General features: G+C 38.1%; 1 protein-coding gene across 5 annotated transcripts in view; it reads right to left on the reverse strand.

Annotated features, from left to right (window-relative positions):
• Positions 1–296: 296 nt before the first annotated feature.
• NCAPD3 (non-SMC condensin II complex subunit D3) overlaps positions 297–25,713 on the reverse strand; it is a 114,141-nt gene continuing 88,724 nt past the window's right edge. For 3 of the 5 annotated variants that reach the window (XM_016421837.2, XM_007495167.3, XM_007495165.3), the window contains exons 25-35: positions 20,862–20,999; positions 20,427–20,560; positions 19,978–20,177; positions 18,006–18,116; positions 16,344–16,526; positions 6,141–6,286; positions 5,742–5,899; positions 4,959–5,036; positions 1,237–1,299; positions 1,092–1,149; positions 297–983 (exon numbers count right to left, since the gene is read on the reverse strand). In XM_016421837.2, coding sequence (XP_016277323.2) covers positions 872–983; positions 1,092–1,149; positions 1,237–1,299; positions 4,959–5,036; positions 5,742–5,899; positions 6,141–6,286; positions 16,344–16,526; positions 18,006–18,116; positions 19,978–20,177; positions 20,427–20,560; positions 20,862–20,999 — 1,381 coding nt within the window. In that variant the 3' untranslated portion in view covers positions 297–871. Of the gene's footprint in view, positions 984–1,091; positions 1,150–1,236; positions 1,300–4,958; positions 5,037–5,741; positions 5,900–6,140; positions 6,287–6,310; positions 8,204–16,343; positions 16,527–18,005; positions 18,117–19,977; positions 20,178–20,426; positions 20,561–20,861; positions 21,000–25,713 lie in introns of those variants that run through there. The other 2 variants (XM_007495166.3, XM_056794651.1) reach the window with 2 other exon arrangements.

Consider the following 25,713-nt stretch of genomic DNA (forward strand, 5'->3'; position numbering starts at 1 on the left):
CAGCCTCAATATTGGAGTCTCAAAGCAGTTGTTCTTGTAGATAGAAACAAGGAATCCAAGGATTTATATAATGAGAACATCACTTGTTGGAATAGTCATCATCATAAGCCAAACCAAGCACTTTGTTGTGGAACAGGTGAAAAAAAGGAACTGAAACTTTAAGACGACATGAATGATAATGTTTTTCTAGCATAGGAAAGATATACAGTCTCATTAAACCTTTACTTAAAATTAAAATGGCTGAAAGTAAAAGTGGTTCTTTCTAGAAAGAGGAATTTTCTATTTAAACAATGAAAGGCTGTTTTTTCACTTTATTTTATATTTTTAAAAATCATACACTTCTTTAAAGGTGTAGATATGATAGAAAAAATACTTAATTTCATATAAATACTGGACAAGAACATACTACCAGGGAAAGCAGCACCCACGAATAAAGGCTTGATTTACACTTGGATAAACTATGAATTATGTTCAGTTGTGGTATTCCCCAACTGGCATCCAACTTACAAAGGTGTCTTTAACACGTTCAAATGGAATAAAGGCATAATATTAAACTTCAATCCTGGTAAAAGCAATAAATCTGCCATCTTTTCCCATTCTGCAGCTTTTAACATATTGTATATCTGATGACATCCCTGCTAAAAAATCTGAGTGAACAGACCTAAATATGGTAAACCAGACTTTAAATGTGGAAGACTAGAAGGGGATCTAGAGGAAGATCTGCTAAATTTATACTTGTCCATAATCAGATGCCCTCTGTGTGGGAGGGAAGACATTTTGTTTTCCACATGATTTGCTTCTGCACATCATTAAAAAAAAATGTAGGTTAAGTGTTCTTGCCTTCCAGGGTTACACCCTGGGTTAGGCTATTTCAGTTGGCCATTTTCAAAGGGGTCTTTCGAAGGGACCGCTTCTTGCTGATATCCAAATTGTCTTTACTCCTGGCTGGAGACTTGACATTCCATTGTCGAGGTTGTGGAGCTCTAGAAGAAAATAAAAATGCTATGTCATCCTGGAATTAAAAATGAAATGAGAAAATCTAATGCAGCCTTTCCACCCCCAAAATGATTTATCTCAGTATTAAAACTTACTTATCAGGCAATGACAAACACAAAATATCACTTCCTTCACCCTGGAATCCAGATTTCTCTGAAACAGAACCAGATTAAGTTCAGTATCCCTTAACATTCTACATAAAAAGGTAGTGATTAAGGAAGAATCATACAGAGAACTTGCCTTTGGCCGAAGATGGTTCTATGTAACTAACTCCTGCTCCAAAGGTAACATCATTAATAGTGTCTAGAAAAGGAGGAGAAAAAAAGGGCCCAGATCAATAGATGTCAGAGCCAAAGCAAAGAGATAATGCTTCTAAGAGAGAACATGTGGCAAACATGTCTAATATTCTTAGAATTTTAAGCATGGTTGGCTTTAAGAATAAGCCCACAACTACCTTAAGTCATCTAGTAAATGCTAGCCATGGCTCTGGCCAACAAATATGATAGATTAAGCAAAACTATACAACGATGATTTCTCCAAAATCTTTTGTGAAGTGTTGTCATGAACATCCTCCTCCTCCCCAGACTTTTCTCATGAGGTGACAGATGACTATGCCTAATTTATGCTTTTAAAAATCTATTTTTCTACTCTACTGTAGATTCATGAAAGTACTCAAGCTATGTCAACTGGTAATGCTGGCAATTTTTATTTTTCATGGCTGGCATGAAAGCAGTTCAGTCCTGAGAAAAGAGGGTAAGGATGAGATGAGAAATTCTCTACATATACTGCGCACACACATTATGTTCTTGTTTAGAGCCTATGCTTTTTCAAGGTAACTTTCAACTTCCACAAGACTTTATTTTGTGATCTCCAGTATACTTGATGTTTGAAACAAGGCATTATGGCAAGAGGAAGCTGCTTAAAAGCCCTCACAGCTTTTTAGCTTTGTTCATATTGAGTACCACAGAAGCATTAGAATACTTAGAACTGGCCCAGCAAGGATCTGAAACTAGAGCTGTGCCTTTCTCTGCCATCCATCCATCCATCCGCCCAGTAATATCACAGGGTCACTGGAGGGATTTACATTTGTAAGAGTGATTCACCTAATGGGTCTCCTCAAAAAGAGAAAAGTCCTTAGAGACCTATCAGCCTCCCTTCCCAGGGTGCCTAGAAATTGTACCGACAGGAATGTTGCCTTTGAGATGAGAAAAGGGGGGAAAAATAATCTGATTTGGTGACACCTGAGAGTGCTATTTTCAGTGTGAAGACAGCTCCATACAAACGAATTAAAGCAGTTCTAATGCAACATGCCAGCCTTTACTGCTAAAGAACACATGCTGCTAGGAAACCAACCAGGAACGGAGATCTGGGACTCCTGGGGATTATCATACTAAAAGGAGATGCAATCTCCCCATTTCCTCGGCATATGGTACCTCACTGCTGAAATAGAAGCACTCTGTGCCCCTAAGCCAGAAACGCACAGATGATAGAAAAATGGCGTGTTTTCTGCATATAGAATATCACACCTGTTCGACATATGGGTACTCAAAATTACTCATTGCTTTTAGTGGCAAGATCTTTATGACTACAACTAGAGAAGCTGGAGTTGATATCTGGGTGTAGGGGATGTGCTGACCTTTTTCAATGATGAAGCCTAGGGAGCAACTGGGTATCTCAGTGGATTGAGAGCCAGGCTCAGAGAAGGGAGGTCCTGGGTCCAAATCTGGCCCCAGAAACTTCCCAGCTGTGTGATTCTGGGCAAGTCACTTGGCCCCCACTGCCTAGCCCTTACCACTCTTCTGCCTTGGAATCAATATCCAGTATTGATTCCAAAACAGAAGGTATGGGTTAAAAAAAAAAAAAGAAGATGAAGCCTACAAGTAGACCCTGGCTCTAATAATAATAGATAGCATTTATTATGTGTCAGGCCTGAGCTAAGTTTACAGAAATAGCATTTGATCCTCACAACAACCTGAGGTTACTACTATAGCTAAAGAAACTGAGACAAACAGAGGTTCAGTGACTTGCCCAAGGTCTCCCAGTTGGTAAGTGTCTGAGGCTGAGCTCAGGTCTTCCTAACTCCAGGCCCAGCAGTTTATCCACTGTGCCTCTAATTGCCTTAGGTATGAACATACTCAATTATCAAGAAGTTTTTATTTTAATTGATTTCATTACTATAGACAGAGCAAGGAATCCTGGTGTCATCCTTCCAGATAAACTGCCACATAGACATAATCTATCATAATATTTTGACAGTTATGACCAGACCTGTGGGAGATCAGAGCCAGGAACAAAAAAATCCCGGGTGTCTGTGGTGGGTACTGCTCTCTGCACGGAAACTCACTTTGGCCAACCTGGGTGGAGTTTTGAATGTGAGATATAACCATACCAAGGTGGGGGACTCTGGGTCTTGGCCTGAATTGAGCATATGATGCTCCCACACTGCAGCCTGAAGAGCCTTTCCCAATGACAGGCAATTTTTAAAAAGTCGCGAGACCTGAGAAACGGGAAGAGAGCTTCACCGAGCACAGGAGTCCTTACTGAAGGGCTGTGAGGGTGGGGAGTGGAGTGTCCCAGAAGCTCCTATGGGTGGGAATAAATAAATGGCACAGCACAGAAGCCAGGTTGGAAAAGACACTTCAATTGTGATCATCTGCATGCGGATCCCATCAATTTGCAGCCACAGTGGTTACTAAATCTATCCCCAATGCTGATGACTGTAATAGACAAGTATTGAAAAATGATTTGCTCCATATAAGAAATTAGTCCTTCAATGGGAATTTATGTACTAAAAGAGAGAATGCCGACAAAAAGTTCCAAAGATTGCTAAGAAGCCTGACGGCCACCTTTGCATTTAATAAGCCTGGAATAAGAGCCCAGACCAATACTGAACAACAAGGGTATATAATACAGGCTTCTGATCAATGCAATTGAGTTCCTTTGCTTCTACAGCGGTGAACAAAATAATCAGTTTCTCCAATGATAACTCAGAGAAAAACACTTTCACATTGGAAATACTTCATGTTATTCATACCACTTCATTAAGTTTCTAATTCAGTCTTACAAAAATCTGCTATCACAGGTTAGATTTTCCTATCCTGGCAGAACAGTTCTTGGCTGTACCCTACGCTGCAGTCTTAAGTCAGATAAAAGTGCTATCAGTCTGCTCCTGATTCAGCAGCCAATACAAGTCCCTTAGAATATGCAGACAGGATTACAGGGCTTGATTGATCCATGTACCAAGCAGACAGACTGATCTCAGAAGGAATTGTGGTCTATTGATTCAGCTGTACTGCAGAAGTATGAAAAAAAACCCCTCCTACAAAATAGGGCAAGGTTGATTTCCCCTTTGGCATCAGAAGGTGGTGATCTCCTGACTCACTGCAAGGAGAGTGGAAAAGCTGAATTCTGATTCAAGATTGACCTGGGGTCAAATTCCACCTCTACCATTTACCAGTTGTGTAAGAATAGGAAAGCCAATGACTATACTCTGAGCCTCAGCTTCTTCATCTATAAAATAAGTATAGAGCTCATAGGATATTTCTGAAGATGAAATGTGGCAACATGTAAAACACTTTGTGATCCTTAACATGATGATATATAAATATCAATTATTCTCCAAGGCTGCCTTTGGCCCACAACCAACTTTGAGTTATTTTCAGCTACAATATCTCCAAACTGGAGTGTGATTTAAACTCAAAATTATGATTCCAAAAAGTTCATAAAGGTAAAAAGAGACTCTTGCTCTTCTCCACCATCCCGATTCCCCTAATCTGAGATACAAAAGGAGGCACATGGTGTAGTGCAAAGAGCATCTGACCAAGGACAGGATTTCTCCGAACCCTCCAGGCTTAGCATAGGGCCTGGCATATAATAGGTTCTTAATAAATGTTTATTGACCATTGACTGACTGCTACTACAAAAGACCCACTGATTATGAATGTTAGAGAGTGTTAACTTACTATCAGGAGTGCTGATGGCACGGTCAGTTGCACAGACAGTGGCTTTGGCAGAGTGCTGACCCAGGCTACAAAAAGACCCTGGAAAAAAGATCAATGAAAGAGAAAAATTAATGAAAAATAAAAGTCTCACCCCGCAAAAATATTTGTAGCAGCACTTGTAGAAACCAAGAACTATAAATAAAGTAAATGCCTGATATGGGGGAATGGCTGAACAACTCCTGGTATAGGAATGCAAAGGAATGTAAAAATAATGACTGATAGATATCAAGAAGTCTGGAAGACTTGTATGAACATCATGCAAAGAAAATTATGCAGACCCAGGAAAACAATATAATAGAATGATTACAATAATGCAAAAGGAAAGAACAACAAAATAATTGAAACTAAAAAGTATGGAAATATATGACCAAGCTTGACCCTAAAGATCTATGAACATATCCCTCCCTCCTTTTTTTTTTGTAGAAGTGAGGAATTATGGATGTGGAACACTAAATATCATGTTGGATTTGGCTGATTAGTTAGTTTTGCTGAGCTATCTTTTTTCCTCTTTTGCATTTCCTTGTCATAAAGGATGGTTCTCCGAGAGAAAAGGGAAAGAGGATAAAGTGAGCAAATCTAGGTGATATAAAAACAAAATATATACAATTTTAAAGATCCTTAGAAAATATAATTGATATTGATGACTGGGTTTTTATTTAATCTGATCCTCAATTTTCATTTCCAAGACTGATAACTTAGCCATTTCTGCTGTTCATACTTTTTATGAAAAATTGCTTGACTCACTTTTGTCCCAGGATGGTGTGCCTTGCTTGTTGTTTCCTGTACTTCCTGAATAGGAAGGGATAGAAGGTCCTCCTAAGCTCCGACTCCTTTGACTTTTATTGGACTCTGCCGCTTTTCGGACAGAATTTAGAATTGCAATGGTACTCAGAGACATACGCCTGTGTGAGAGAACAAACCATGATCACTGACTTTTTTTTTTTTTACAAGTCACTGCAGAGAGGATGAAATAAGAGACCTTGATCACTATCAAAACTATCACTCATATACATGCACTGCCAGTAAAGATTAGCCAGCCCCTCCAAGTATGAAAATGCAAGAGGATTCTCAAGATCCCAAGGAATAACCTGATGGAAGAAGGTGTCCCCTTTGTCTTAGCTCTCAGCCAAGTCAGCTCTGTACCTGGTTTTGAATGCCAACAACTTCGGTGATACAATTTCAGAGGTAGGTGCAGGGGCATTTGGTAATCCAGAAGACGTAGCATGACTTGTACCAGGTCTATCATGAACACTACGAGGTGTGGCTGCCCCTACACTCAGAGGGGACTGCTAGAAGGAGAAAGAGAGTTTATTTTATGTTTCATCCTCAACATCTCTCACTCAATATAGACAATGAATTGCCAGAGCTTTCATTTCTTTCTCCACAGTAGATTTTTTCTCTCCACTCATGGCCATGACCCTAGTACAGATCTTCCTCTTGCCTGAAATAATAAAATTTCTAATGATGGCCTCACTATGCCATATCTCTCCTTATTCCAATCCATCCTTAAGCTGCCAAGATGACTTGTTCTAAAGTGAAGATCTGACAATGCTGCTTAAGCTCTAGTAGTTCCTTAACACCTCTACCATCATACCTAACCTGTTTAGCACTTAAAGCTCTTTATAGTCTGACCCATTCCTACTTTTCCATGCACTCCATGTTCTAGCCATACCAGCCTACTTGTTTGTTCCTCACATTGAACTTCCATCTCTGGACTTTTGCACTAATTGTCCCCCATCCCAAGAATGCTGTCCCTCCTAATCTCCAACTCTTAGAATCCTGGCTTTCTTTAAACTCAGTTCATGGGAATAAGGCAGAGTAGAGGGAACAATCCAATGAAAACCTCCCAATATTCACCTCCAAACAACTTTAAAATAATACATCAAATCAAATTCTAGAGTGATAAGGCCAACAAAAAGTCAAGTTGAGATATTTTTTTCCAGTTTAAGACAGTTTAGAAGAAGGAAAAATTTGTAGCACTTAGGTGAGGACTTGCCAGGAGGGCAGTTCAGTTGCAAAGCCAGCTCTGGGACTTCAAAGGCATCAGCAGCAGTTTTAGAAGCTCTGACTGCACAGAGATGGGGGGATTGGATAAATGGTCAGAAAATTATAGGAAACCCTGTGCTGGCACTGGGTGCGGGAACAATGTTATTTGGCATCTACATTGCCCATGACCCAGTTTCAGGTCTCATTTCGAGGGCAGAGAGGAGCATTAGCACTTGTGGTTGCAAGGGAACATGGTCTCTACCTGGGTAAGAGCCAGAGCATAGACAAAAAGAACAGTGACTATACCTCTCCCCAGATCACTCCTCCTTGGAAGCATGAAAAACTTACAGACCCCTAGAACTAGCTGCTAAAACAGCAGGGAGGAAAAAAGCCTGAAACTTAGGACAGTGACCTTCCCCCACCCTAGATGAACAGAGCCCAACTTTAACATAAAATTTAAAGTCACAGAAAAATGAGCAAACAACAAAAAATAACCTAAGCATAAAAAACCACTAATGAGACAAAGAAACAAGACATAAACTCAGAAGACAACGATGTGAAAAATATCTTCAAGCAAAACCTCAAAGAAAATGCAGATTGAATATAAGCCCAATGAGAATTTTAAAAAACAACAACACTTTTTTTCCTTTCTTTTTTCTTTATTTAGAATATTTTCCCATGGTTACATGGTTCATGATCCCCCACCCCTACCCTCCCCCCTCCCAGAGTTGACAAGCAATTCCACTGGGTTAGACATGTATCATTGTTCAAAAGTCTATTTCCATGTTATTCATATTTGCAGTAGAGTGATCTTTTAATATAAAAGCCCTAATCATATCAGTATTGAGCTACATGACCAATCATATGTTTTTCTTCTGTGTTTCTGCTCCCACAGTTCTTTCTCTGGATGTGGATAGCGTTCTTTCTCATAAGTTTCTCTGGATTGTCCTGGGTCATTTGCAATGCTGCTAGTAGAAAAGTCTATTACATTCGATTGTGCCATAATGTATCAGTCTTTGTACAATGTTCTCCTGTTCTGCTCCTTTCGCTCTGCATCAATTCCTGGAGGTCTTTCCAGTTCACATGGAATTCCTCCAGTTCATTATTTCTTTCAGCACAATAGTATTCCATCACCATCAGATACCATAATTTATTCAGCCATTCCCCAATCGATGGAAAAAAAACCATTTTTTAAAAAAATCTGAGTGGCAGAAGGAAAACTGGGAAAAGAAATGAGAGCAATGCAAGAAAATTAGGGAAAGAGCATTAACAGATTGGTAAAAGAGGCACAAAAACAAATACTGGAGTAAATAACAACTTAACAGGCAGAATTTACCAACTAAAAAGAAGTACAGAATTTCACGGAAGAAACTCCTTTAAAATAGAACTGGCCAACTAGAAAAAAAAAAGGTTCAAAATTTCACTGAGGAAAATAATTCCTTAAAAAGTAGAATCAGTCAAGTAGAAACTAATGACTCTGAGACATCAAGAAATAATAAAACAAAGTGAAAAGAATGGGGGGGGGAGGGGATGTGAAATACCTCATTGGAAAAACAATTAACCTGCAAAATAGATTCAGCAGAGATAATCTGAGAATTATTGGATTATCTGAAAGCCATGCTTAAAAAAAAAAAAAAGCCCAGACATATTCCAAGAAAGTATAAAGGAAAACAACTCTTATATCTTAGAACCAAAGGGCAAAAGTATTTGAAAAAATCCAACAATTACTCCTGGAAAGAAATCCCCAAATGAAAACTTCTAAGAATATTATAGCCAAATTCTAGAGCTCCCAAATCAAAGAGAAATACTTCAATCATCCAGAAAGAAGCCACTGGGATATCATGAAACCCAGGATTACACAACTTTTAGCTCCTACCACTACAAAAGAGTGGAGGGAGAGGCTGGTATATTTCAGAAGGCAAAGGAGCTAGAAACCATGAATAACCTACCAAACAAAACTGAGTATAATCCTTGGCGGGGAGGGAGAGGTGGATGGATATTTAATAAAATAGAGAACTTTCAGTAATCCTGATGAAAAGACCAGAGCTGAACAGAAAAATTGACATTTAAACATAAGATTCAAGAGAAGTATTAAAAAGGTAAATATAAAAAAGAAGTCATAAGGGACTCAATAAGATTAATCTGTTTACGGAAGATGACACATTTAACTCCTAAAAACTTTATCATTATCAGGGCAGTCAAGAAAGTAAAGAGAATATGGATGTTAGTTGTTATGTTGATATGATTTCAATTAAAAAAAGAGAGAAGAGAAGGAGGGATAAAATGGGAGAAGGGAGAAGGAAAAGGAAGAATGGGGAAAATCATCTCCCATAAAAGAGGTATATGGAAAAGTTTTTACAGCAGAGGGGAAAATGGGAGAGGAGGTACATAGGCAATGCTTGAACCAAGGTTGAAGTTCTTATCTGAACTGGTTCAACAAGGGAAGAACATATATACATACTCAAGTGCCTGAAGAAATTTATCTTCCCCAACAAGGTAGAAGAGGGGAGCTAAGAAAAAGGTAGGGGGAAGCTGATAAGAGGGAGAATAGATTAAGACAGACAGTGATTAAAAACAAGGAAGAGAGACTGGGTAAAAAATAGAAGGATAAACAGAAGAAAATAAGATGAAGTGAAATACACAATAACCCTAATTGTGAATGTGAATAGGGTGAACTCACCCATAAAATAGAAGTAGAAAGCAGAACAGATTAGAAACCAGAATCAGGGGGGGCAGCTGGGTGGCTCAGTGGATTGAGAGCCAGGCCACCACTTCCTAGCTGTGTGACCCTGGGCAAGTCACTTAACCCCCATTGCCTAGTCCTTACCAATCTTTTGCCTTGGAACCAATACATAGTATTGATTCTAAGATGGAAGGTAAGGGATTTTATTTAAAAAAGGAAGGAAGGAAGGAAGGAAGGAAGGAAGGAAGGAAGGAAGGAAGGAAGGAAGGAAGGAAGGAAGGAAGGAAGGAAGGAAGGAAGGAGGGAGGGACGGAGGGAGGGAGGGAGGGACGGAGGGAGGGAGGGACGGAGGGAGGGAGGGAGGAGAAACCAGAATCAAAGGTAAAGAAAGGACATTCATTATCACCATTACTATTCAATATTGTACCAAAAGCAATTTAAGAAATAAGCAGAGGCAATGAAGAAATAAAACTATTATTCTATCCAGATGATGTTAGCATACTTTGAAAATCAACTAAAAATTAACTGAAACAATTAATGACTTTAACAAAGTTGCATGATAAAAATAAATACATATAAATCATTAGCATTTCTTTAACCAACAAAACCCAGCAGGAAGAAATAGGAAGAAAAAAATCCATTTAAAATAACTGCAAGAAGAAAAACATATGATTGATCACATGGTTCGATGGGGATATGATTGGGAATGTTGACTTTAAATGATCACTCTATTGCAAATATCGATAATATGGAAACAGGTTTTGATAAATGATAAATGAGTGGAATTGCTTGTCGGCTCCAGGAAGGGGGGAGAGAGAGGAGGGGAGGGAAAGAACATGAATCATGTAACCATGGAAACATATTCTAAACTAATTAATTAAATAAAAAAATTTAAAATAACTGCAAACAAAATACAACAAAATTTATCTGGAAGAACGAAAAGTCAAGATTATTAAGGGAATCACTGAAAAAAAATGAAGGAAAAAAGTCTAGTAGTATCAGATTTCAAACTATTCTATGAAATAATAATTAGCAAAACAATCTGGTACTGAATGATAAATAAGCATGGTTGATCAGTGGAAAAGATTTGGTACACAAATGACCCTAATATTCTAGTTTGTAATAAACCCAAGGATCCCAGGTATTGGGAAAAGACTCACTTGTTGACAAAAACTGTTGGAAAAACTGGAGAGCTATCTGGCAGAAACTAGGCATAGACAAAGATAAAGATAAAGATAAAGATACATACATATATATATATATTTTTTTATTACCATATACTAAGATAAGAGCCAAAATAGGTACATGATTTAGACATAAAGGATGATATCATAGGCAAATTTGAGGACCTTGCTAGATCTATGGATAAGAAAAGTGTTTATGGCCAAATATGAGATATAAGTAATTACAAAAGGTAAATGGATAATTTTGATTATGTTAAATTTTTAAAGTTTCGCACAAACAAAACTAATACAGCCAAAACTAGAAGGAAAACAAGAAATGGGGGGGGGGCTGGGATTTTATAACAAATTTCTTTGATAAAGGCCTCATTTCTCAAATAAATAGGAAAGTGAGCCAAGTATATAAAAATAAGTCATATCTCAATTGATAGTCAAAGGATATGAACAGGCAGTTTTCAGAAGAAATCAAAGCTATCAATAATCATGAAAAAATGCTCTAAATCACTATTTACTAGAGCAGTGATGGTGAATCCATGGCTCTCTGTAGACTCTCAGCTGTCCCCCCATACCCCCACTGCCACCAGTTCGTTACCAGAAAGGCAGGGGGACTCAGGCAGAGATGCTCCCCTCCCCCTCTCCACTATGCCTGGGGTCATTTTTTTTCACATCCCCATCCCTCTGCCCAGCAGCCAATGGCTCCAGTGGGTGGCTCACAGGCAGCAGAGCTTGAGGGGAGCTGAGTGCTTGGGTCACTCCCCTCCCCCTCTCTACATTTGCTGAGGTCATTCCTCACTTTACCCACCCCTCTAGTCAACAGCCTAGTGGGAGCACTTTCTCCTTTACCTGTGTGGGGCAGGGGTGGTGGCAGGGCATGCCCTGCACTCAGTGGTGGTAGGGAGGGGCATGGCACTCAGCCTGGGGGGTGGGGGCGGGGCCTGGTACTCTATCTCTAAAAGTTCACCATCACTGGACTAGAGAAATGCAAATTAATACAACTCTGAGGTATCACCTTGTGTGAGACAGAACACAGTGTGCTATCATATTGATTGAGGGCTCAGGGACAAGCTTGGGAGGGAGACTGATGAAAGACAGAAAGTGAAATAAACAACTCAATTGCTCCCCTTACCTCACCTGAACTGACTTGGAAACACAGGTGTTTTGGATTGTAGTCCAAGGCCTAACAGGGAAGGGGGGAGGAGCCTTATGTTGGGAACTTGTGTATAGGGCCTGTTGCTACCTAGTAAGTTGGCCCTGCTTAGCCCATCATTGAAGTGCTCTCTTTTATGAAGGGAATAAACTGCCTCTTTTTACTTCTACCTTCTGATTCCAGGTTTTGTTTATTTGAGTGTGTGGGGGATGGTACTCATTTTTGAGTGAGACACTTGTCATCGTTTTTTATCTCACATAACCTCATACCTATCATATTGGTATAAAGACAGAAAATGAAAATGACAAATGCAGAAGAGGGTGTGGAAAAATATGTACACTAATCCCCTGTTTAGCAGAGGTGTGAAATAGTCCAACGATTCTGGAGAAAATATGGAATTATGCCCAAAGGGCTCTAAAACTGAGCATAGCCTATGACCCAACAGTACCACTCCTAGGTTTATATACTTAAGAGATCAAAGAAAATAGGAAAAGAACCTACATGTACAAAAGTATTTAGAGCAGCTCTTTTTGTAGGGGTGAAGAATTGGAAATTAAGAGGATGCCCATCAAGTAGGGATGACTGAACACAAACTAGTATGTCACTATGACAGAATACTATTGTGTTGTAAGAAATGATGAGCATGATGCTTTCAGAGAAACATGGAAAACCTTACACGAACTGATGCAAGGGGAAGTAAGCAGAACCAGAACACTAAACATAATTAACTGCAGTATTATAGCCAGGATAAAATGCAAAAGATTTAGCAACTCTGGCTGATACAATGATCCATGACAATTCTAAAGGATTCATGATGAAAAATGCTATCACTTTCAAAGATAGAACTGATAAACTCTTACTGAAGATTGAAGCATATTATTTTTCACTTTATTTTTATTGCCTTTTTTTTTCTTTTGCAACATGGCTAAAATAGAAATAGGTTTTGCTTGACTTTACATGTATGAGTATGATATTACTTGCCTTCTCAATGGGTAGAAGAGAAGCTAGAGGTAGGGAGAGAATTTAGAACTCAAAAAATTTAAGCATCAAATACTTAAAAAATAATTACGATATTAGGAAGGTTGGGAGAAAGGACTCAGTTCCTGGGTTGAAAAAAGCCATAAGGTTAATAAGGCTAAACAAGCAGAGACATTTGGAAAACTTCACAAAAGGCATCTTATTTTGTTGGCTTATTTGGAGAACTTTGTGAAATAAGTGTTCCTTATTTTATGAACCTATAAAACTTTGTAACTGGAGAGAATTTTGGTTTTCATCATTACATGTGGAATTGGATATCATCGTATAATAATGTTGGCTGTGGAGACTTTATTGTATGGCTCTGGGAAGCAAGGGAACAGACACTGCTTATGCCTCCTCAGAAACTCTAGAAATATGTTCTGAACTTCAGATGAGTACTGTGTTAAGAAAAATATATATACCCCAGTCAATTTGATGGGAAGGGAAATTTTGAACAGAGGAAACATATATACTAGTTCTCTTGATCTGATGCCCTTGAGAGGACTTTTGACCATAATGGAGAATAATACTGTGTCCCCTACCACATGGGTGGCAGTAGCCTCCTTTGATTGGCTGCCTGTGTCCTTAAAACTGAGGAAACTGAATCTTTCACTTTCTTTCTGCCACTATTTTTTCAGCAACTCTTACCTGCTTTGTCCAGAGGTTGACACAAACTGAACCAGTGAGAAGGGGAGGATTTTACTTCTCTTGCTCTCCCCCTATTATATCATGGCTCTGAGAAACAGACCTGGGAGTGTTTTGTTTCTATTCCATGTTATTTATCCTTCTCAATTTAATGTATTTTGGTTTATCTGGAGGTGACCCCAGTAGGACCAAAGAGTTCAAACAATGGCAACCTTGGAGTCATGACTGCAGGTAGGAAAGTACAGCTAACTAGTCTGGCATGGAATCCCCAAGAAAGCTACATGGTTGGGACCAGAGCCTCAGGGGGATTTTTGATTTGGAAGGGAGACTGTACTCTATGAGAAGTGAGCCAAGCTATGAACCTAATCCTTTTCCTCTCCCCAGAGACTGAGACGCTATAGAGGATTATATCTCCCATGTGTAGGGAGTAAGTTTATATATTTGTAATTATACTTTCTTGAAGTAAATATTTCTGTGTAAGAGCTAAAAAAGGAGAGTCCAAGTACCTAAATGCTTAATGATTATTACTTCTCTTTATATTAGTTTATAGTTACCAAAGACATTTCTTATAACAAATAAGGTTTTGAAAATGGGTAATCAATAAATATAAGAGCATTCAAAATGATCTTGTGCTATAGGCAGATAAGAAAGTTACTGTTTGCAGGAAAATTGCAAATAAATCAAAATACCTAAACTTTAACAAACCTTGGACATTCCCAACTATCTTTCTTCTTCATCCCTAATTATGCAGTGCTAAAGGCCTCTAGAAGAAGTCACAAAGTTGTGTAAGATAGATTATACAATTCTAATTTTTTTTTTAATCTAGACATACGTTTTTATCAATAGGGGGAACCCTTAACAACCACAACTGTTCTTTAATTTATAGTTTTAGAAACCTGCCTGAATCATCTCTGGGAGATTAAGTCGCTTGTCTAGTCAGAGAACAAAATAGAAGACATTTCCTTTCTCCAGTTCAGCTACCTATGTACAATACCTCCCTACCTTTGAAAAACACAAATGTGTGTTACCCAGTCTCAATTGGCTCTTTATTGCTGCTCCCCTGCAATCCCTTTATTCTTCCCTGATTGTTTTTCTATTGTATTTCCCACCATGGCTGTTCCAAACCATCCCTTCTTCTGTGGCACCAGTGTCTTCTTCCCTCTCAGAACACCTTACCTCCAGCTTTCCTGAGAACAGAGGGGCTGTTGAGAGACCCTTCTTCTCTTCTTTATTTTGAAACACCTCTGTCAGCTATCATTCTCTTATCCTTTACTCCAAACTCTGACAGGAGGTGACCCGTCTCTTTGTCAAGGCTAAATCTTCTACTCATGCCTTGATCATATCACTGCCCATCTTCTCCAGGAGCTGTCTTCAAACATGCCCACACCTCCTCTGTCCTGAAACTTTCACTTAACCCTACTACCCCATCCTAAGTTATCTTTTCTCTTGTTTGTTCTCTCTCTTTCACAGCCAAACTCAGAAAAATCCATCCACTTATTTCTTCCAACTTCCCAAGCCCTTGTCACCTGGTTTCCAACCAGATTGTGCAACTGAAACTGCTCTCTCCAAGGTTACCAATAATACCTGATATTTATATAGAACTTAAAGAGTTGGCAAGATGCTTTGCAAGCAGTATTTGTTTTTATTATCATTCACATTTTACAGATAAAACTTGGGATTAAGAGAAGCTAAATAATTCATCTACGGTCACAAAGCTCATAAATGTCAGAAGCAGGATTGGAATTTAGGTATACCTGATTCTTAAGTTCAACCATCTCTATCTTATGCCATATGAACTCTCTAATGAGCTCTTCATTGGTTGGTTACTGGCCTTTATTCAATCATCCTCCTCTTCTAACTCATTTGACCACTCCCGATTCCTTTGCCTCTGGGAGTCCCAGCAAGGCTTCATCCCAGAGCTCTCGTTTTTCTTCTCTATACTCTCTAAATCATAAGTTCTCATGAATTCAATTATCTTCTACATAATGATGACCCTCGGATCTATATATCCTGCAATAATCTTTCCTATGAGTTCCAGTCCTCTGATAGACATCTCTACTTAGAAGTTGTGCAGGCACCCTAACCTTAGCACACCCAGATGGAACTCGCTGTGCCTCTCATCCTAAGCTTCCTTATCTTCCTTGAGAGCCTACCATCCTTCCAATCACCTAGGTTCTCAATTCTCAACACTTCTCTCTTCCTCAGCTGCTCCTGTCAATCTGACCTCTATAACAGTCTTGAAATAATTCCTTTCTCTCCAGTCACAAAGAAGTGAACATAGATCAAGCTTTTATGGTCTTTTGCCTGTTGTCATACCAGCCACTTAACTGATAGCTCTCTGGCATTCAGTCTTTCCCCTCTCAAATCCATCCTCCACATAGCTATCAAAATAACAGAGGTGTTTTCATGCTAATTCCCCACCTCCTCTTCTCCCTCTGATCCACCAAGACTCCAGGAGCTCCTTACTGAGTTGTTGAGGGAGAGTCATTCTCAGAAGTCTAGATACCATACCTGCTTATTGAGTGTGGAAACACATCAGTAATGAGACAAACAAATGGTAGTAAGAAAAAATCCAAGAAATGTTAGTTCAACAAACTTCCGATTCATGATTTAGGAAATATCACTCATTAGGCAGACTCTTCAATTGACTGCTCAGGATCGGCCTCATCCAGAGTCCCTTCTGTTACCTGTGCTATTGCTAGGGTGCCTGAGATCTCGGTCATTCTTTCTGTATTCCTTTGTTCGGCTAGCTCTTGCTCCCTTGCCAGTTGCTCTTCATATTTCTTCATGTCATACTCAAGTTCTGAAGCCAGTTGTTTATCCACTGCAAAAAAATCCTTGATTTCATCTCGATAATCTTGCATCACTTCCTGGAATAGATCCAGAGAACATTCTTTGATTTTTTTTTCTTAAAGTAAACAAGCTTGTCAACTACTTCTTGTAACATCAGTAACAAGATTTATTCTGGCTAAAAGGAAAATGTTTAAGTTCATTTACAAAATATCACTAAGCAACACATATGACATTTGTATTTAGGATTGTAAAATCATAGACATAAAGTTAGAAAGTACCTCAGAAGCCATTCTATCCAACTCCATCATCTTAAAGAAAGTGAAATCCAAAGAAATTAAGTTATATGGTCAAGATGACATTGAGAGTAAGTGGCAGAACCAGAGTTTGAGCCTAGGTCTCTCTTTTGACTGATCATATAATCCAATGTGAATATATGACTATTTAGTCATATGTTCATCACTTAGGAAGAGTTCTTAGAATACTTAGATTGGCTCTTACCACTGACTTGGATATTGGCCTTTGTCATTCTCCAAGCAGAGGAATGACCAAGAAAGTGCAATTCTTAACAAATGTTTATGGCATGTAGACATTCAGAATTGTATTAGTTAGCAATTTTCAGATAATATTTTGAAGCTCTTTTTATATAGCCTTTGATAGCTTGAATTTCTTCCTTTGAAAAATACCTGTTCACATACTTTTATCATTTATCTCTAGGGGAATGGCTTTTGTTCTTATGTGTTTGTTTGTTTTTACTTTTTTTTTTACTATTTTACTTTCTGTAAACCTTGTTTGGTCATGAACTCTTCCTTTATTTATAGATCGGACAGGTAATCCCTCCCTTGATCCTCTATGTTTCATAATCTGACTATTTATATCTAGGTCATGTATCCACTTAAGCTTATCTTTGTATATGGTGGGAGGTACTGATCTAAACTTCATTTCTGTCATATTGTTTTCTGGTTTTCTCAATTCTGAGTCCTTACTCCAGTATTTCTAGTCTTTGGCTTCATCTAACACTATCCTGCTATGTTTTTTTGCTTCTAGGTCTCAGGGAACTAACCTGCCCCACTGATAAGTTTTTCTATTTTTTAACCAGTACAAAACAGTTTCAATAATCCCTGCTTTGTAGTATGGTTGAGATCTGGTGCTATTGGACACCCTGCCTTATCCCCCCCCCCCCCCCCACTATTTTCTTAACCTTTTGTTCCACTATGTTATTTTTGATAAACTTGTATTTTATACCAACAGTTGAGATATAGTAAATCTGACCTGGATTAGCACTTTAAAACATATTCAGTAAACTGTGAGATTTAGCTTTCTATTGACTCAATTTTACAAAAGAGAGAAAGCTTAACTTCAAAGCAGCCAAAAGCAGTATCAGAGCTGAAATAGTAAATGGCCAGGTTCTGGTAATTTCACTTTAAAAGGACATTTAAAAACACACAGTCTGCCTTATTCAGAACACTCCCATTTGTACCCCACCACAGCTACCAGGGGATCCCAAGTAAAACACTAGTAGTCTTGCATCAATGAAGAAATCTGAAGCTTTTACTTACCCTGAGATAGTTCATGAGGTCCCTCAAAGCTGGAATCTTACTCTGTTCCAGCATTGACTTCAAGGAAGTTATGATTGGAATAACATTTTCTATGAAATTCCTTTTCTGAACCTATAGCCAAACAAAGAATAACTATGTTTTAAACACCCTAAATTATAAACTTCTGAATACCAGAACATTTTCCCATAAATTTAAAGCTGCTGTTGATTCTTTTGGACGTGTTGATTCTAATTGGACATGGATGTGAAGTTGAAATGAGATGGGAACTGTCTTCATTTTCTAAATAAGGAAACTTTATTAGAAAGGGGTAAAATCACTTCTTAAAAGCCCTACAGCATTTCAGAAATACAACTTGAGCTTCAACCCTTAGTTTTATGTAGAGTCCTCTTAATCAAGTTTCTTTTCTATAAAATGAAACTAAAACTAGTTCCATGCCACATAGCTAAAGAGACATTTCATTTTGCTACTGGCAAGTGTCCTAAACATAAACTCTTAATGGTTAGGCTCTATAATTTTAAAGTCCTTAGTATTTTCCAAAGCATTTGGCAGAGTGCTGAGTATACCAAAAATGCTTAATAAATACATAATTTAAAACTTCTTGATAGTTCATAACTTAAGACTGGTCACTAACCTTAATTTTTTTTACATGTCAACTCTTAGAATTAAATATGATTATAGTGAGAAAGCATTCAACACAAGTATGATTTCTCCTCTTTTATCTGAATGAAGTAGCTGAGTCAGGATGGCATGGTGAGAGGAGCATGAACTAGGTAGGGGTCTAGAGACCTGAGATATTTAATCCTAAGGGTCACTAACTTATTAGAGGCATACCTTGTTTTATTGTGCTTCACAGAAACCATATCTTTTACAAATTGAAGGTAATTTCTTTGAGCAAATCTACAAACTACATTTTTCCAACAGCATGTGCTCACACTGTGTGTTTGTGTCACATTCTGGCAATTCTTACACTATTTCAAACATTTTCATTATTGTCATATCTATTATGGTGATCTATGATCAGTGATATTTAATGTTACCATTGTAATTGTTCTGGGGCACCATGAACCACACCCATACAAGACAGCAAACTTAATCACTAAATGTTGTGTATGTTCTGACTGCTCCACTGTTTCCCTGTCTCTCTCCCTCTCTTTGGGCCTCCCTATTCCTTGAGACACAACAATATTGGGGAATATTATATAAACTTAGTTGATATAGCAGTGGCAGGGTTGGGGATGACTAACTCCAATTTTGAAAGACGTTCGACTGATGTTATCAAATATTATCACATGCTGCAGAGAAATCTTTCATGAAAAGAAAAATCAACCGATGCAGCAAACTTCTTTTTTGTTTCAAGAAACTTCCAAAGCCATCCCAACCTTTAGTAACCACCACCTGAGTCAAGACCTTCCACCAGTAAAAAGATTATGACTCACTCAAGGCTCAAATGGTTTGGGGGGTGGGGGTGGGGAGAGCAATAAAAACTTTTAAATTAAGGTATGTACACTGTATTTTTAGATATAATACTATTGCACACTTAAGAGACTAATTTGTGCGACTCACTTTGTTGTGGGAGTCTGGAGCCAAATTCACAATATCTCCAAAGAATATGTGCATATATGACTATTGGCAAGTTGCTTAACTTCCTGAACCACAGTTATAAAATGAAGAACTTGAATGAGAAGATCTATAAGGTCCTACAGAGCTCCAGATCTCTTTGATTCTTGTTAAGTTCTCCCCTAAGGTCATTTCATTTACCTCGCAAGCATACCATCAATTCTAAAAGGGCCTTCAGTATCCAGAAACATTGGCTCCATTTGATACAGTGGACGAGGGGCACAGAGCACTTGGCAAGACAAAACTTAACAGGTGGCAAAATTAAGTCTAGCCCCAAGAGTTTTTGCTGCTTAAGATTCTATGCCATGTGCATACCTATGGTTACATATTACAAGAGAAGACATGGTATACACACTTGAGAAATTAGTTTTTTCTGTGCTTCCTGCATGACTGCATTAGCCATGGCCAGTTCATCATCTTCTATCTGTAAGTCTTTATCTGGTTTGGATCTCATTGCCAACAGTTTGATCTCCTTTGAACTCAGAACTTCAAATGTATCTGAAAGCAGATCATTGGCTTCCATATCCAAGGGTAGGATGCCATCCACGAAGCAAGCTGGGAGAAAGCACAAAAGATCAGATTTCTAAAAACACTTTAAAACCACACGAAGAGTGTAATGCTATAGCCCTAGGAGGGCCCATCTGGGAGGCCAGGAGTGACATGAGGATGCTAGGAAGAAAAATAAAAAGGCAAGGGTCTTCTTACAACAGGAGGCTCATATTAACTACAGACCTGCTGAGTCCACTATCAGCACAGCTTTTTTTATTTTTAATATGCATCCTGTTCCCAAAATGCCAGGCATACCCAAAATATTCAGGCTGATTTTTGAAGTGATGTTGAATCTCTGCTCATCTGTGAAGTGCTCTAGTAGAAACTTGTATATCCGCATGCGTTTCTCTTTGTTAGGCTTTCCCTTCAATGAAAAGAGCTGTTTTTCTCTATGATAAAAACAGAACTTCAATGGATCTGTATGTGCACATAAAATTAGATCTTTACAAAGATATTTTAAGTCCAACTTAAATCTTATAAATCTAATGTGCAAATGCACTGACAGGATGCCATTATAGGCATTTCCTTTAGTCTTGAGTATATTCTTACCCCTCCCACCACTTTAAGTAAATTTAAATGTTAAAAAAAAATGCCCAGTTTTAATTCAATCACTTTATATAAAACAGCTGAACTTTTGACACATACCCAGTTCCCATAATTTAAGAGAGAGGTAACTCTGAATTCACTGACCTCTCTGACTGGGGAAATTTGTTGTATTTCTCATGCTTCTCATAGCTATTGAAGTGGAAAATGCACTCAATGAAATGCTGGAAAAACATGACAGGGTTCCTCTTCAGTAAAAGGTGAACCAGACAGAATTCTCCAAAACTACAAAAATAAGGGAACCAAAGAGAAAAGGTACATTTACTATTTAAAGACAGCCTCCTAAGACACACTGGATTCTGCAAGGGCATAAAGTATTACTGCAAAGGATAACTACACTTTCCCTAATAGACAGTTTTGAACTCTACCTGTTGTCTTCAGAATGAATGAATGAAATGAAGAAAAAAGCATTCATTGGGCACCTGGAATTGGCATTGTGCACTGTGCTAAATTCTGGGAATGGAAATAGAAAAGCTAACTTCTCTTGAAGAGTTCACATTCTTATCAGGGTGGGTTGAAAGGGTGGAGGGAACAGCACATACAGGAGGTTTTGACTGTTTTGACTGCAAGTCAGACAGAAAGGCTCCATGGTACTTAGGATCTCCAGCAGTAGGACTATAGCATCCATTTTCTAATGCTGAACCATTTGGTGGTGAGGACTTCTTTTTTGGTTCTCAGCAGCTGCAGCTGCTCTGGCCAAGCCACATCTCCACAAGGGCTGTTCCTATGACAGCTGCAAAGACTGAGCTGGAAGCTGGGCTGGTGGTTTGCAGAGCACTGCTATTCTGCAGGGCTTTGGAGATCAGAGCTATAGGCTCTCTTTACTAAGGCCTGCCTGGGAGGAAGAAGTGGTCTGGTTGGCTTGATTCCTCTCTGCAGGTGCCCTGTGCTGCCAGCAAGGCCAGTCTGTCTGCCCTGAGAGGAGGTGGTGGTTCAGGGAGTTTAAAAACCTGTCTGGTCCATGCAGCATCCTGTCTGTCCCTAAGATTGCCCTGCTTTAGATCAAAAGAAAGGTACAAATTTAGCTCATTTTGCTAGTCCCTCAATAACTTCCCTTTTTGACAATCAAGGTCAGAGTGAAGATTTTCCCTGCCAGGTTTCATTCCAAATTTCTAACAGTCTATTATTATTCAGCCACACTTCAAAAAAAGAATCCCAAAACAAAAACAAAAGCACTTCAATGGGCAGAAGCTGTTTTTTATTATAGTTTTACAATAATGACCTGAGTCAGAAAACTTGGGTCATTTCCACTCCACTTTGAAATTACTGTCCATAATGATATGGCTCAAGAAAGTAATTCAAAGAAAACCTGTTGCAAGAATCTTTGAATGGTTTCAGATTTGTTACATTAGTTCTTTATTCTCAGTGTCCTTTTTCCAAATAACACTATCACAACCAAACTGAATTTGGGCCAGTAGGATCACTGACCATCTCACAGAAGCACTACATATACTGGGTCTCCCCACAAAATTAGAAGAAGGAATGGGTGGAGGAGGGGAGGGAGGAAGAAAGAGAAAGAATTTGGAACTCAAAAAAAAAAATTTTACACGCTTAAAATTAAATTTGAAAGGAGCATGTTGGTGTTATGGTCCTCTCTTCCCTCATGTGTCCTTGCTGGTGATGAGGACAAACTTGAGAAACCTCCTTCATTTCTGGCCACAAAGCCTTGAAGTGGCAAGGACACGTACACATTTTTAGAGTTCATAATATTATCTCATGCCCCAGCTGCCCATTTCAAAACTAAGTTAGTATGTAGTCTACAGGGATCCTTACATACAGAATAGTGGCCCCTATTTCTATCTGAGTTAGACACCACTGACCTAGAAGGTACTAACCCTAACCACTGAATTTGTAGAGTAGTTGCTATGCCTAAGTTCCAACATAAAAACAGCATCCTAGGAGCCTCTTCTACCTACAAGTGCATGTCAAAACAGAAAATGTCGCTCGCATACAATTAAGACATTGGCTTTAGTGCATCTACCTCGTTTTAATTAATGCATAAATATTATTTTAAGAGAATTTAAATGGTTTATAATCTCAATTGTCAATGATAATTTAACACAGAGGGAACAATAGCATAGTCAATTCAAAAATAACTTATATTTGGCTTTAGAATGAATTAAGTATTTTTCTAGAAATTCAACTGCCTAATGTTTTACCTAAGACTAATATTAATAATGTGGAGCAAGTAATATACACAGGTAACCAGAGCTGACTATTTACTTAAGAAACAGGAAGAAACTGTTTGGAGATCTTGTGAAGGCAAGAAAGTATTTCTATTTAAATGGAGGGAAATCTCTGGGAAAAAATATAATCAGGGCCAATATGAAACATGAGTTTGTTATGATGATAGCTAATCAGTAAATCCAAGATAAAATATGCTGTCTCTTCCCAGTTGTGTATGGCAATCAACCAATCTACAATCATTTATTAAGTGACTATCAGGTATTATTCATTGTGCTAGGAGCTGGGTATGTAAAGACACAAATCAAACAATATATACAAAATAAATATAAGGTAAATGTTTTGAGGGGAAGTTACTAGGAGCTGAGGGTGAGGGGAATAGGAAAGGCTTCATGGAGAAGGTATTACATAAGCAGGATTTTGAGAAGTGAAAGTAAGATAGGAATGCATTCTAGGCATGGAGAACAGCCAGTAAAAAGGCAGGGAGTAAGAAGATGGGAATATTGTGTATACCAACAATAAGGAAGCAGTCTGACTATAACGTAGAGTAAGAAAAGGAAAGTAATACACTGCTGGAAAGGTAGATTATGATCACATTGCTAAGGGTGTTAAATGACATGCATAGGCACTTACAATTGATCCTAGAGGTAAAAGGGAAAAATTTATTAAGAAAGTGACATAAACCATTTCAAATACTTGTAAAGCAATGCGTGGAACATAGTAGGCACTGTATAAATGCTAGTTACTATTATTATTTACATATACATACATATACAACTTTGGCATCTATGTAGAGAATGGATTCGAATATGGAGAGACCTGAATCTTAGAGACCAATTAGAAGGCTACTGTAATAGTCCAGATGGCAAGTGATAAGGGCCAAACCTGGAGTGATGGCCATACAAGTAGAAAAAAAAGATATAAAGGTAGAAAAAACGAGGTTTGGCAAATTACTGGATATATGGTATGAGGGATAGTGAGGAATCAAGGATAATGCTAAGGTTTGTGAGTCTGGAACCCACCAAAACAATAACAACAACAATAAATAATAATAAACAAACAAAACAGTAACCTTTTGACAGAGAAGAGTTAGACTCCAGAAGAGAAATCTTCTTAGTCAAGTAAAGATGGTTGATAAAGTTGAGACAGAAAAAAAAGTCTCTTAGGTTGTGACAAAGTTTTATCAAAAATCCCTCATACAATTCACTAAACTAATGTTTTATCATCATTCAGTTTGTCATTTTATAGCAATATTTGCTTTTCCCCTGAGTAACAATGACTAAATTGGATCACTGTTAAATCTAGAAGGACAGAAAATCTCCTTGAAATTTAAAGTAACTTACATCAATTACTATTGATCCTCAGACTTACCTACACTATCTCCATAAGAAGGAACCCTACATGGGGATCTACTTAGAATATTAAATGTTAATCTATTCACAAATGAAATCAAGAAAATAAATATCAGGAGGCTGTCATACACCCTGCAATTCTATCCTGTGGTATAAGTAGTTCCCTAAATGAGCCATCAAAACAAATAAAATTACCAGTTAATTGTTAAAAGGCTAGCTTCATACAGGAAATTCAGGTCTAAAATGAAAGCAGAGACAGCCAAGCATCTCTGCATAAGAATTTAGAAGCTACAGGTGGTAGGTGCCATCTAACACTGATATCTGTCATTATACAGGTTGGCTTTTTAATGGTTCAAGTTCCAATCTGAACTAAACTTTCAAAACCTGATACTTTTACAAACTTGGGAAAGGGGGTGTTGATTAATCATGTTGTCTTTTTCAGGTGAAGTTTTTCAAAACTTTGCAGGTGAATAATTATTAAATCCCCACAGTTCTACTGGAAAACTCAAAAGTTTAGCAGGGCAATTAATATGGATGGAAAATTACATCCCCATTTATCTTCTAACCCTGGCAGATTCAGTTATTTTGTCCTATAGAAAACAGAGATAAACTCGAGCAACAAACATGGGTATCATTCTACTAAAGATAAGAGGCTACATTTGCAAATAACCCTAGAAGGTCAAAAAAGTCTGATCATTTCCCATTTTTAGATTTAGTAAGAGGCAGTAAAATCTAACAGTGCAGACGTTTTGTATGCCAGACTAAAGCAGAGATTTGCTAAATAAGTACCCCCTAGAAATTGGCAATGTTCCTTTACTAACAACAAAAACTATGGTGCTGCAATGGCGCCACCTGGTGGGCTCACGGGAAACTATCTCAGCATTTCATTGTAGGAAAACTGCTTAAGGTCAGTTTAACATGAAACCAACTACAATTTCCAAACTTGTACCATCTCAGAGCTTTAATGAAGTCAATATGAATTCAAAATAAATTCATACCATTGCCATTGGTGATGACCTCCTTGTGAAATATTCATGAATAAATAGCTTTATGGGAGATCTTGAGTGGACTTAAGGCAAATAAAAACTTCTGGTTTTTAGGCTACGAAAAGGAAAACATTAGTCTGACTGCTCCTTTAGGAGGTAGAAAAAGCATGGTTTCAGAGTTAAACTATGTTTTGAACAGAATCTCAGAATGTAGGAAGCTGAACTTGGAGATGGTTAGTTTATCAGAAGGGGCAATAGGATGGTAAAAGAAAAGAGGAAAAGCTATTTTTCCACCTTTAAAAAATCTTTCTCATCCCATTACCTCCCAAATTCCTTTCTGTATCATAATCCTTCTCCTCCATAATAGATTCACAGTATTTTTTAGGTACCAATATTCTTTTATGTTCAAATGACCTG

The sequence above is a fragment of the Monodelphis domestica genome, chromosome 4, assembly GCF_027887165.1.
Source record: "Monodelphis domestica isolate mMonDom1 chromosome 4, mMonDom1.pri, whole genome shotgun sequence".
NCBI classification, from domain to species: Eukaryota; Metazoa; Chordata; class Mammalia; order Didelphimorphia; family Didelphidae; genus Monodelphis; species Monodelphis domestica.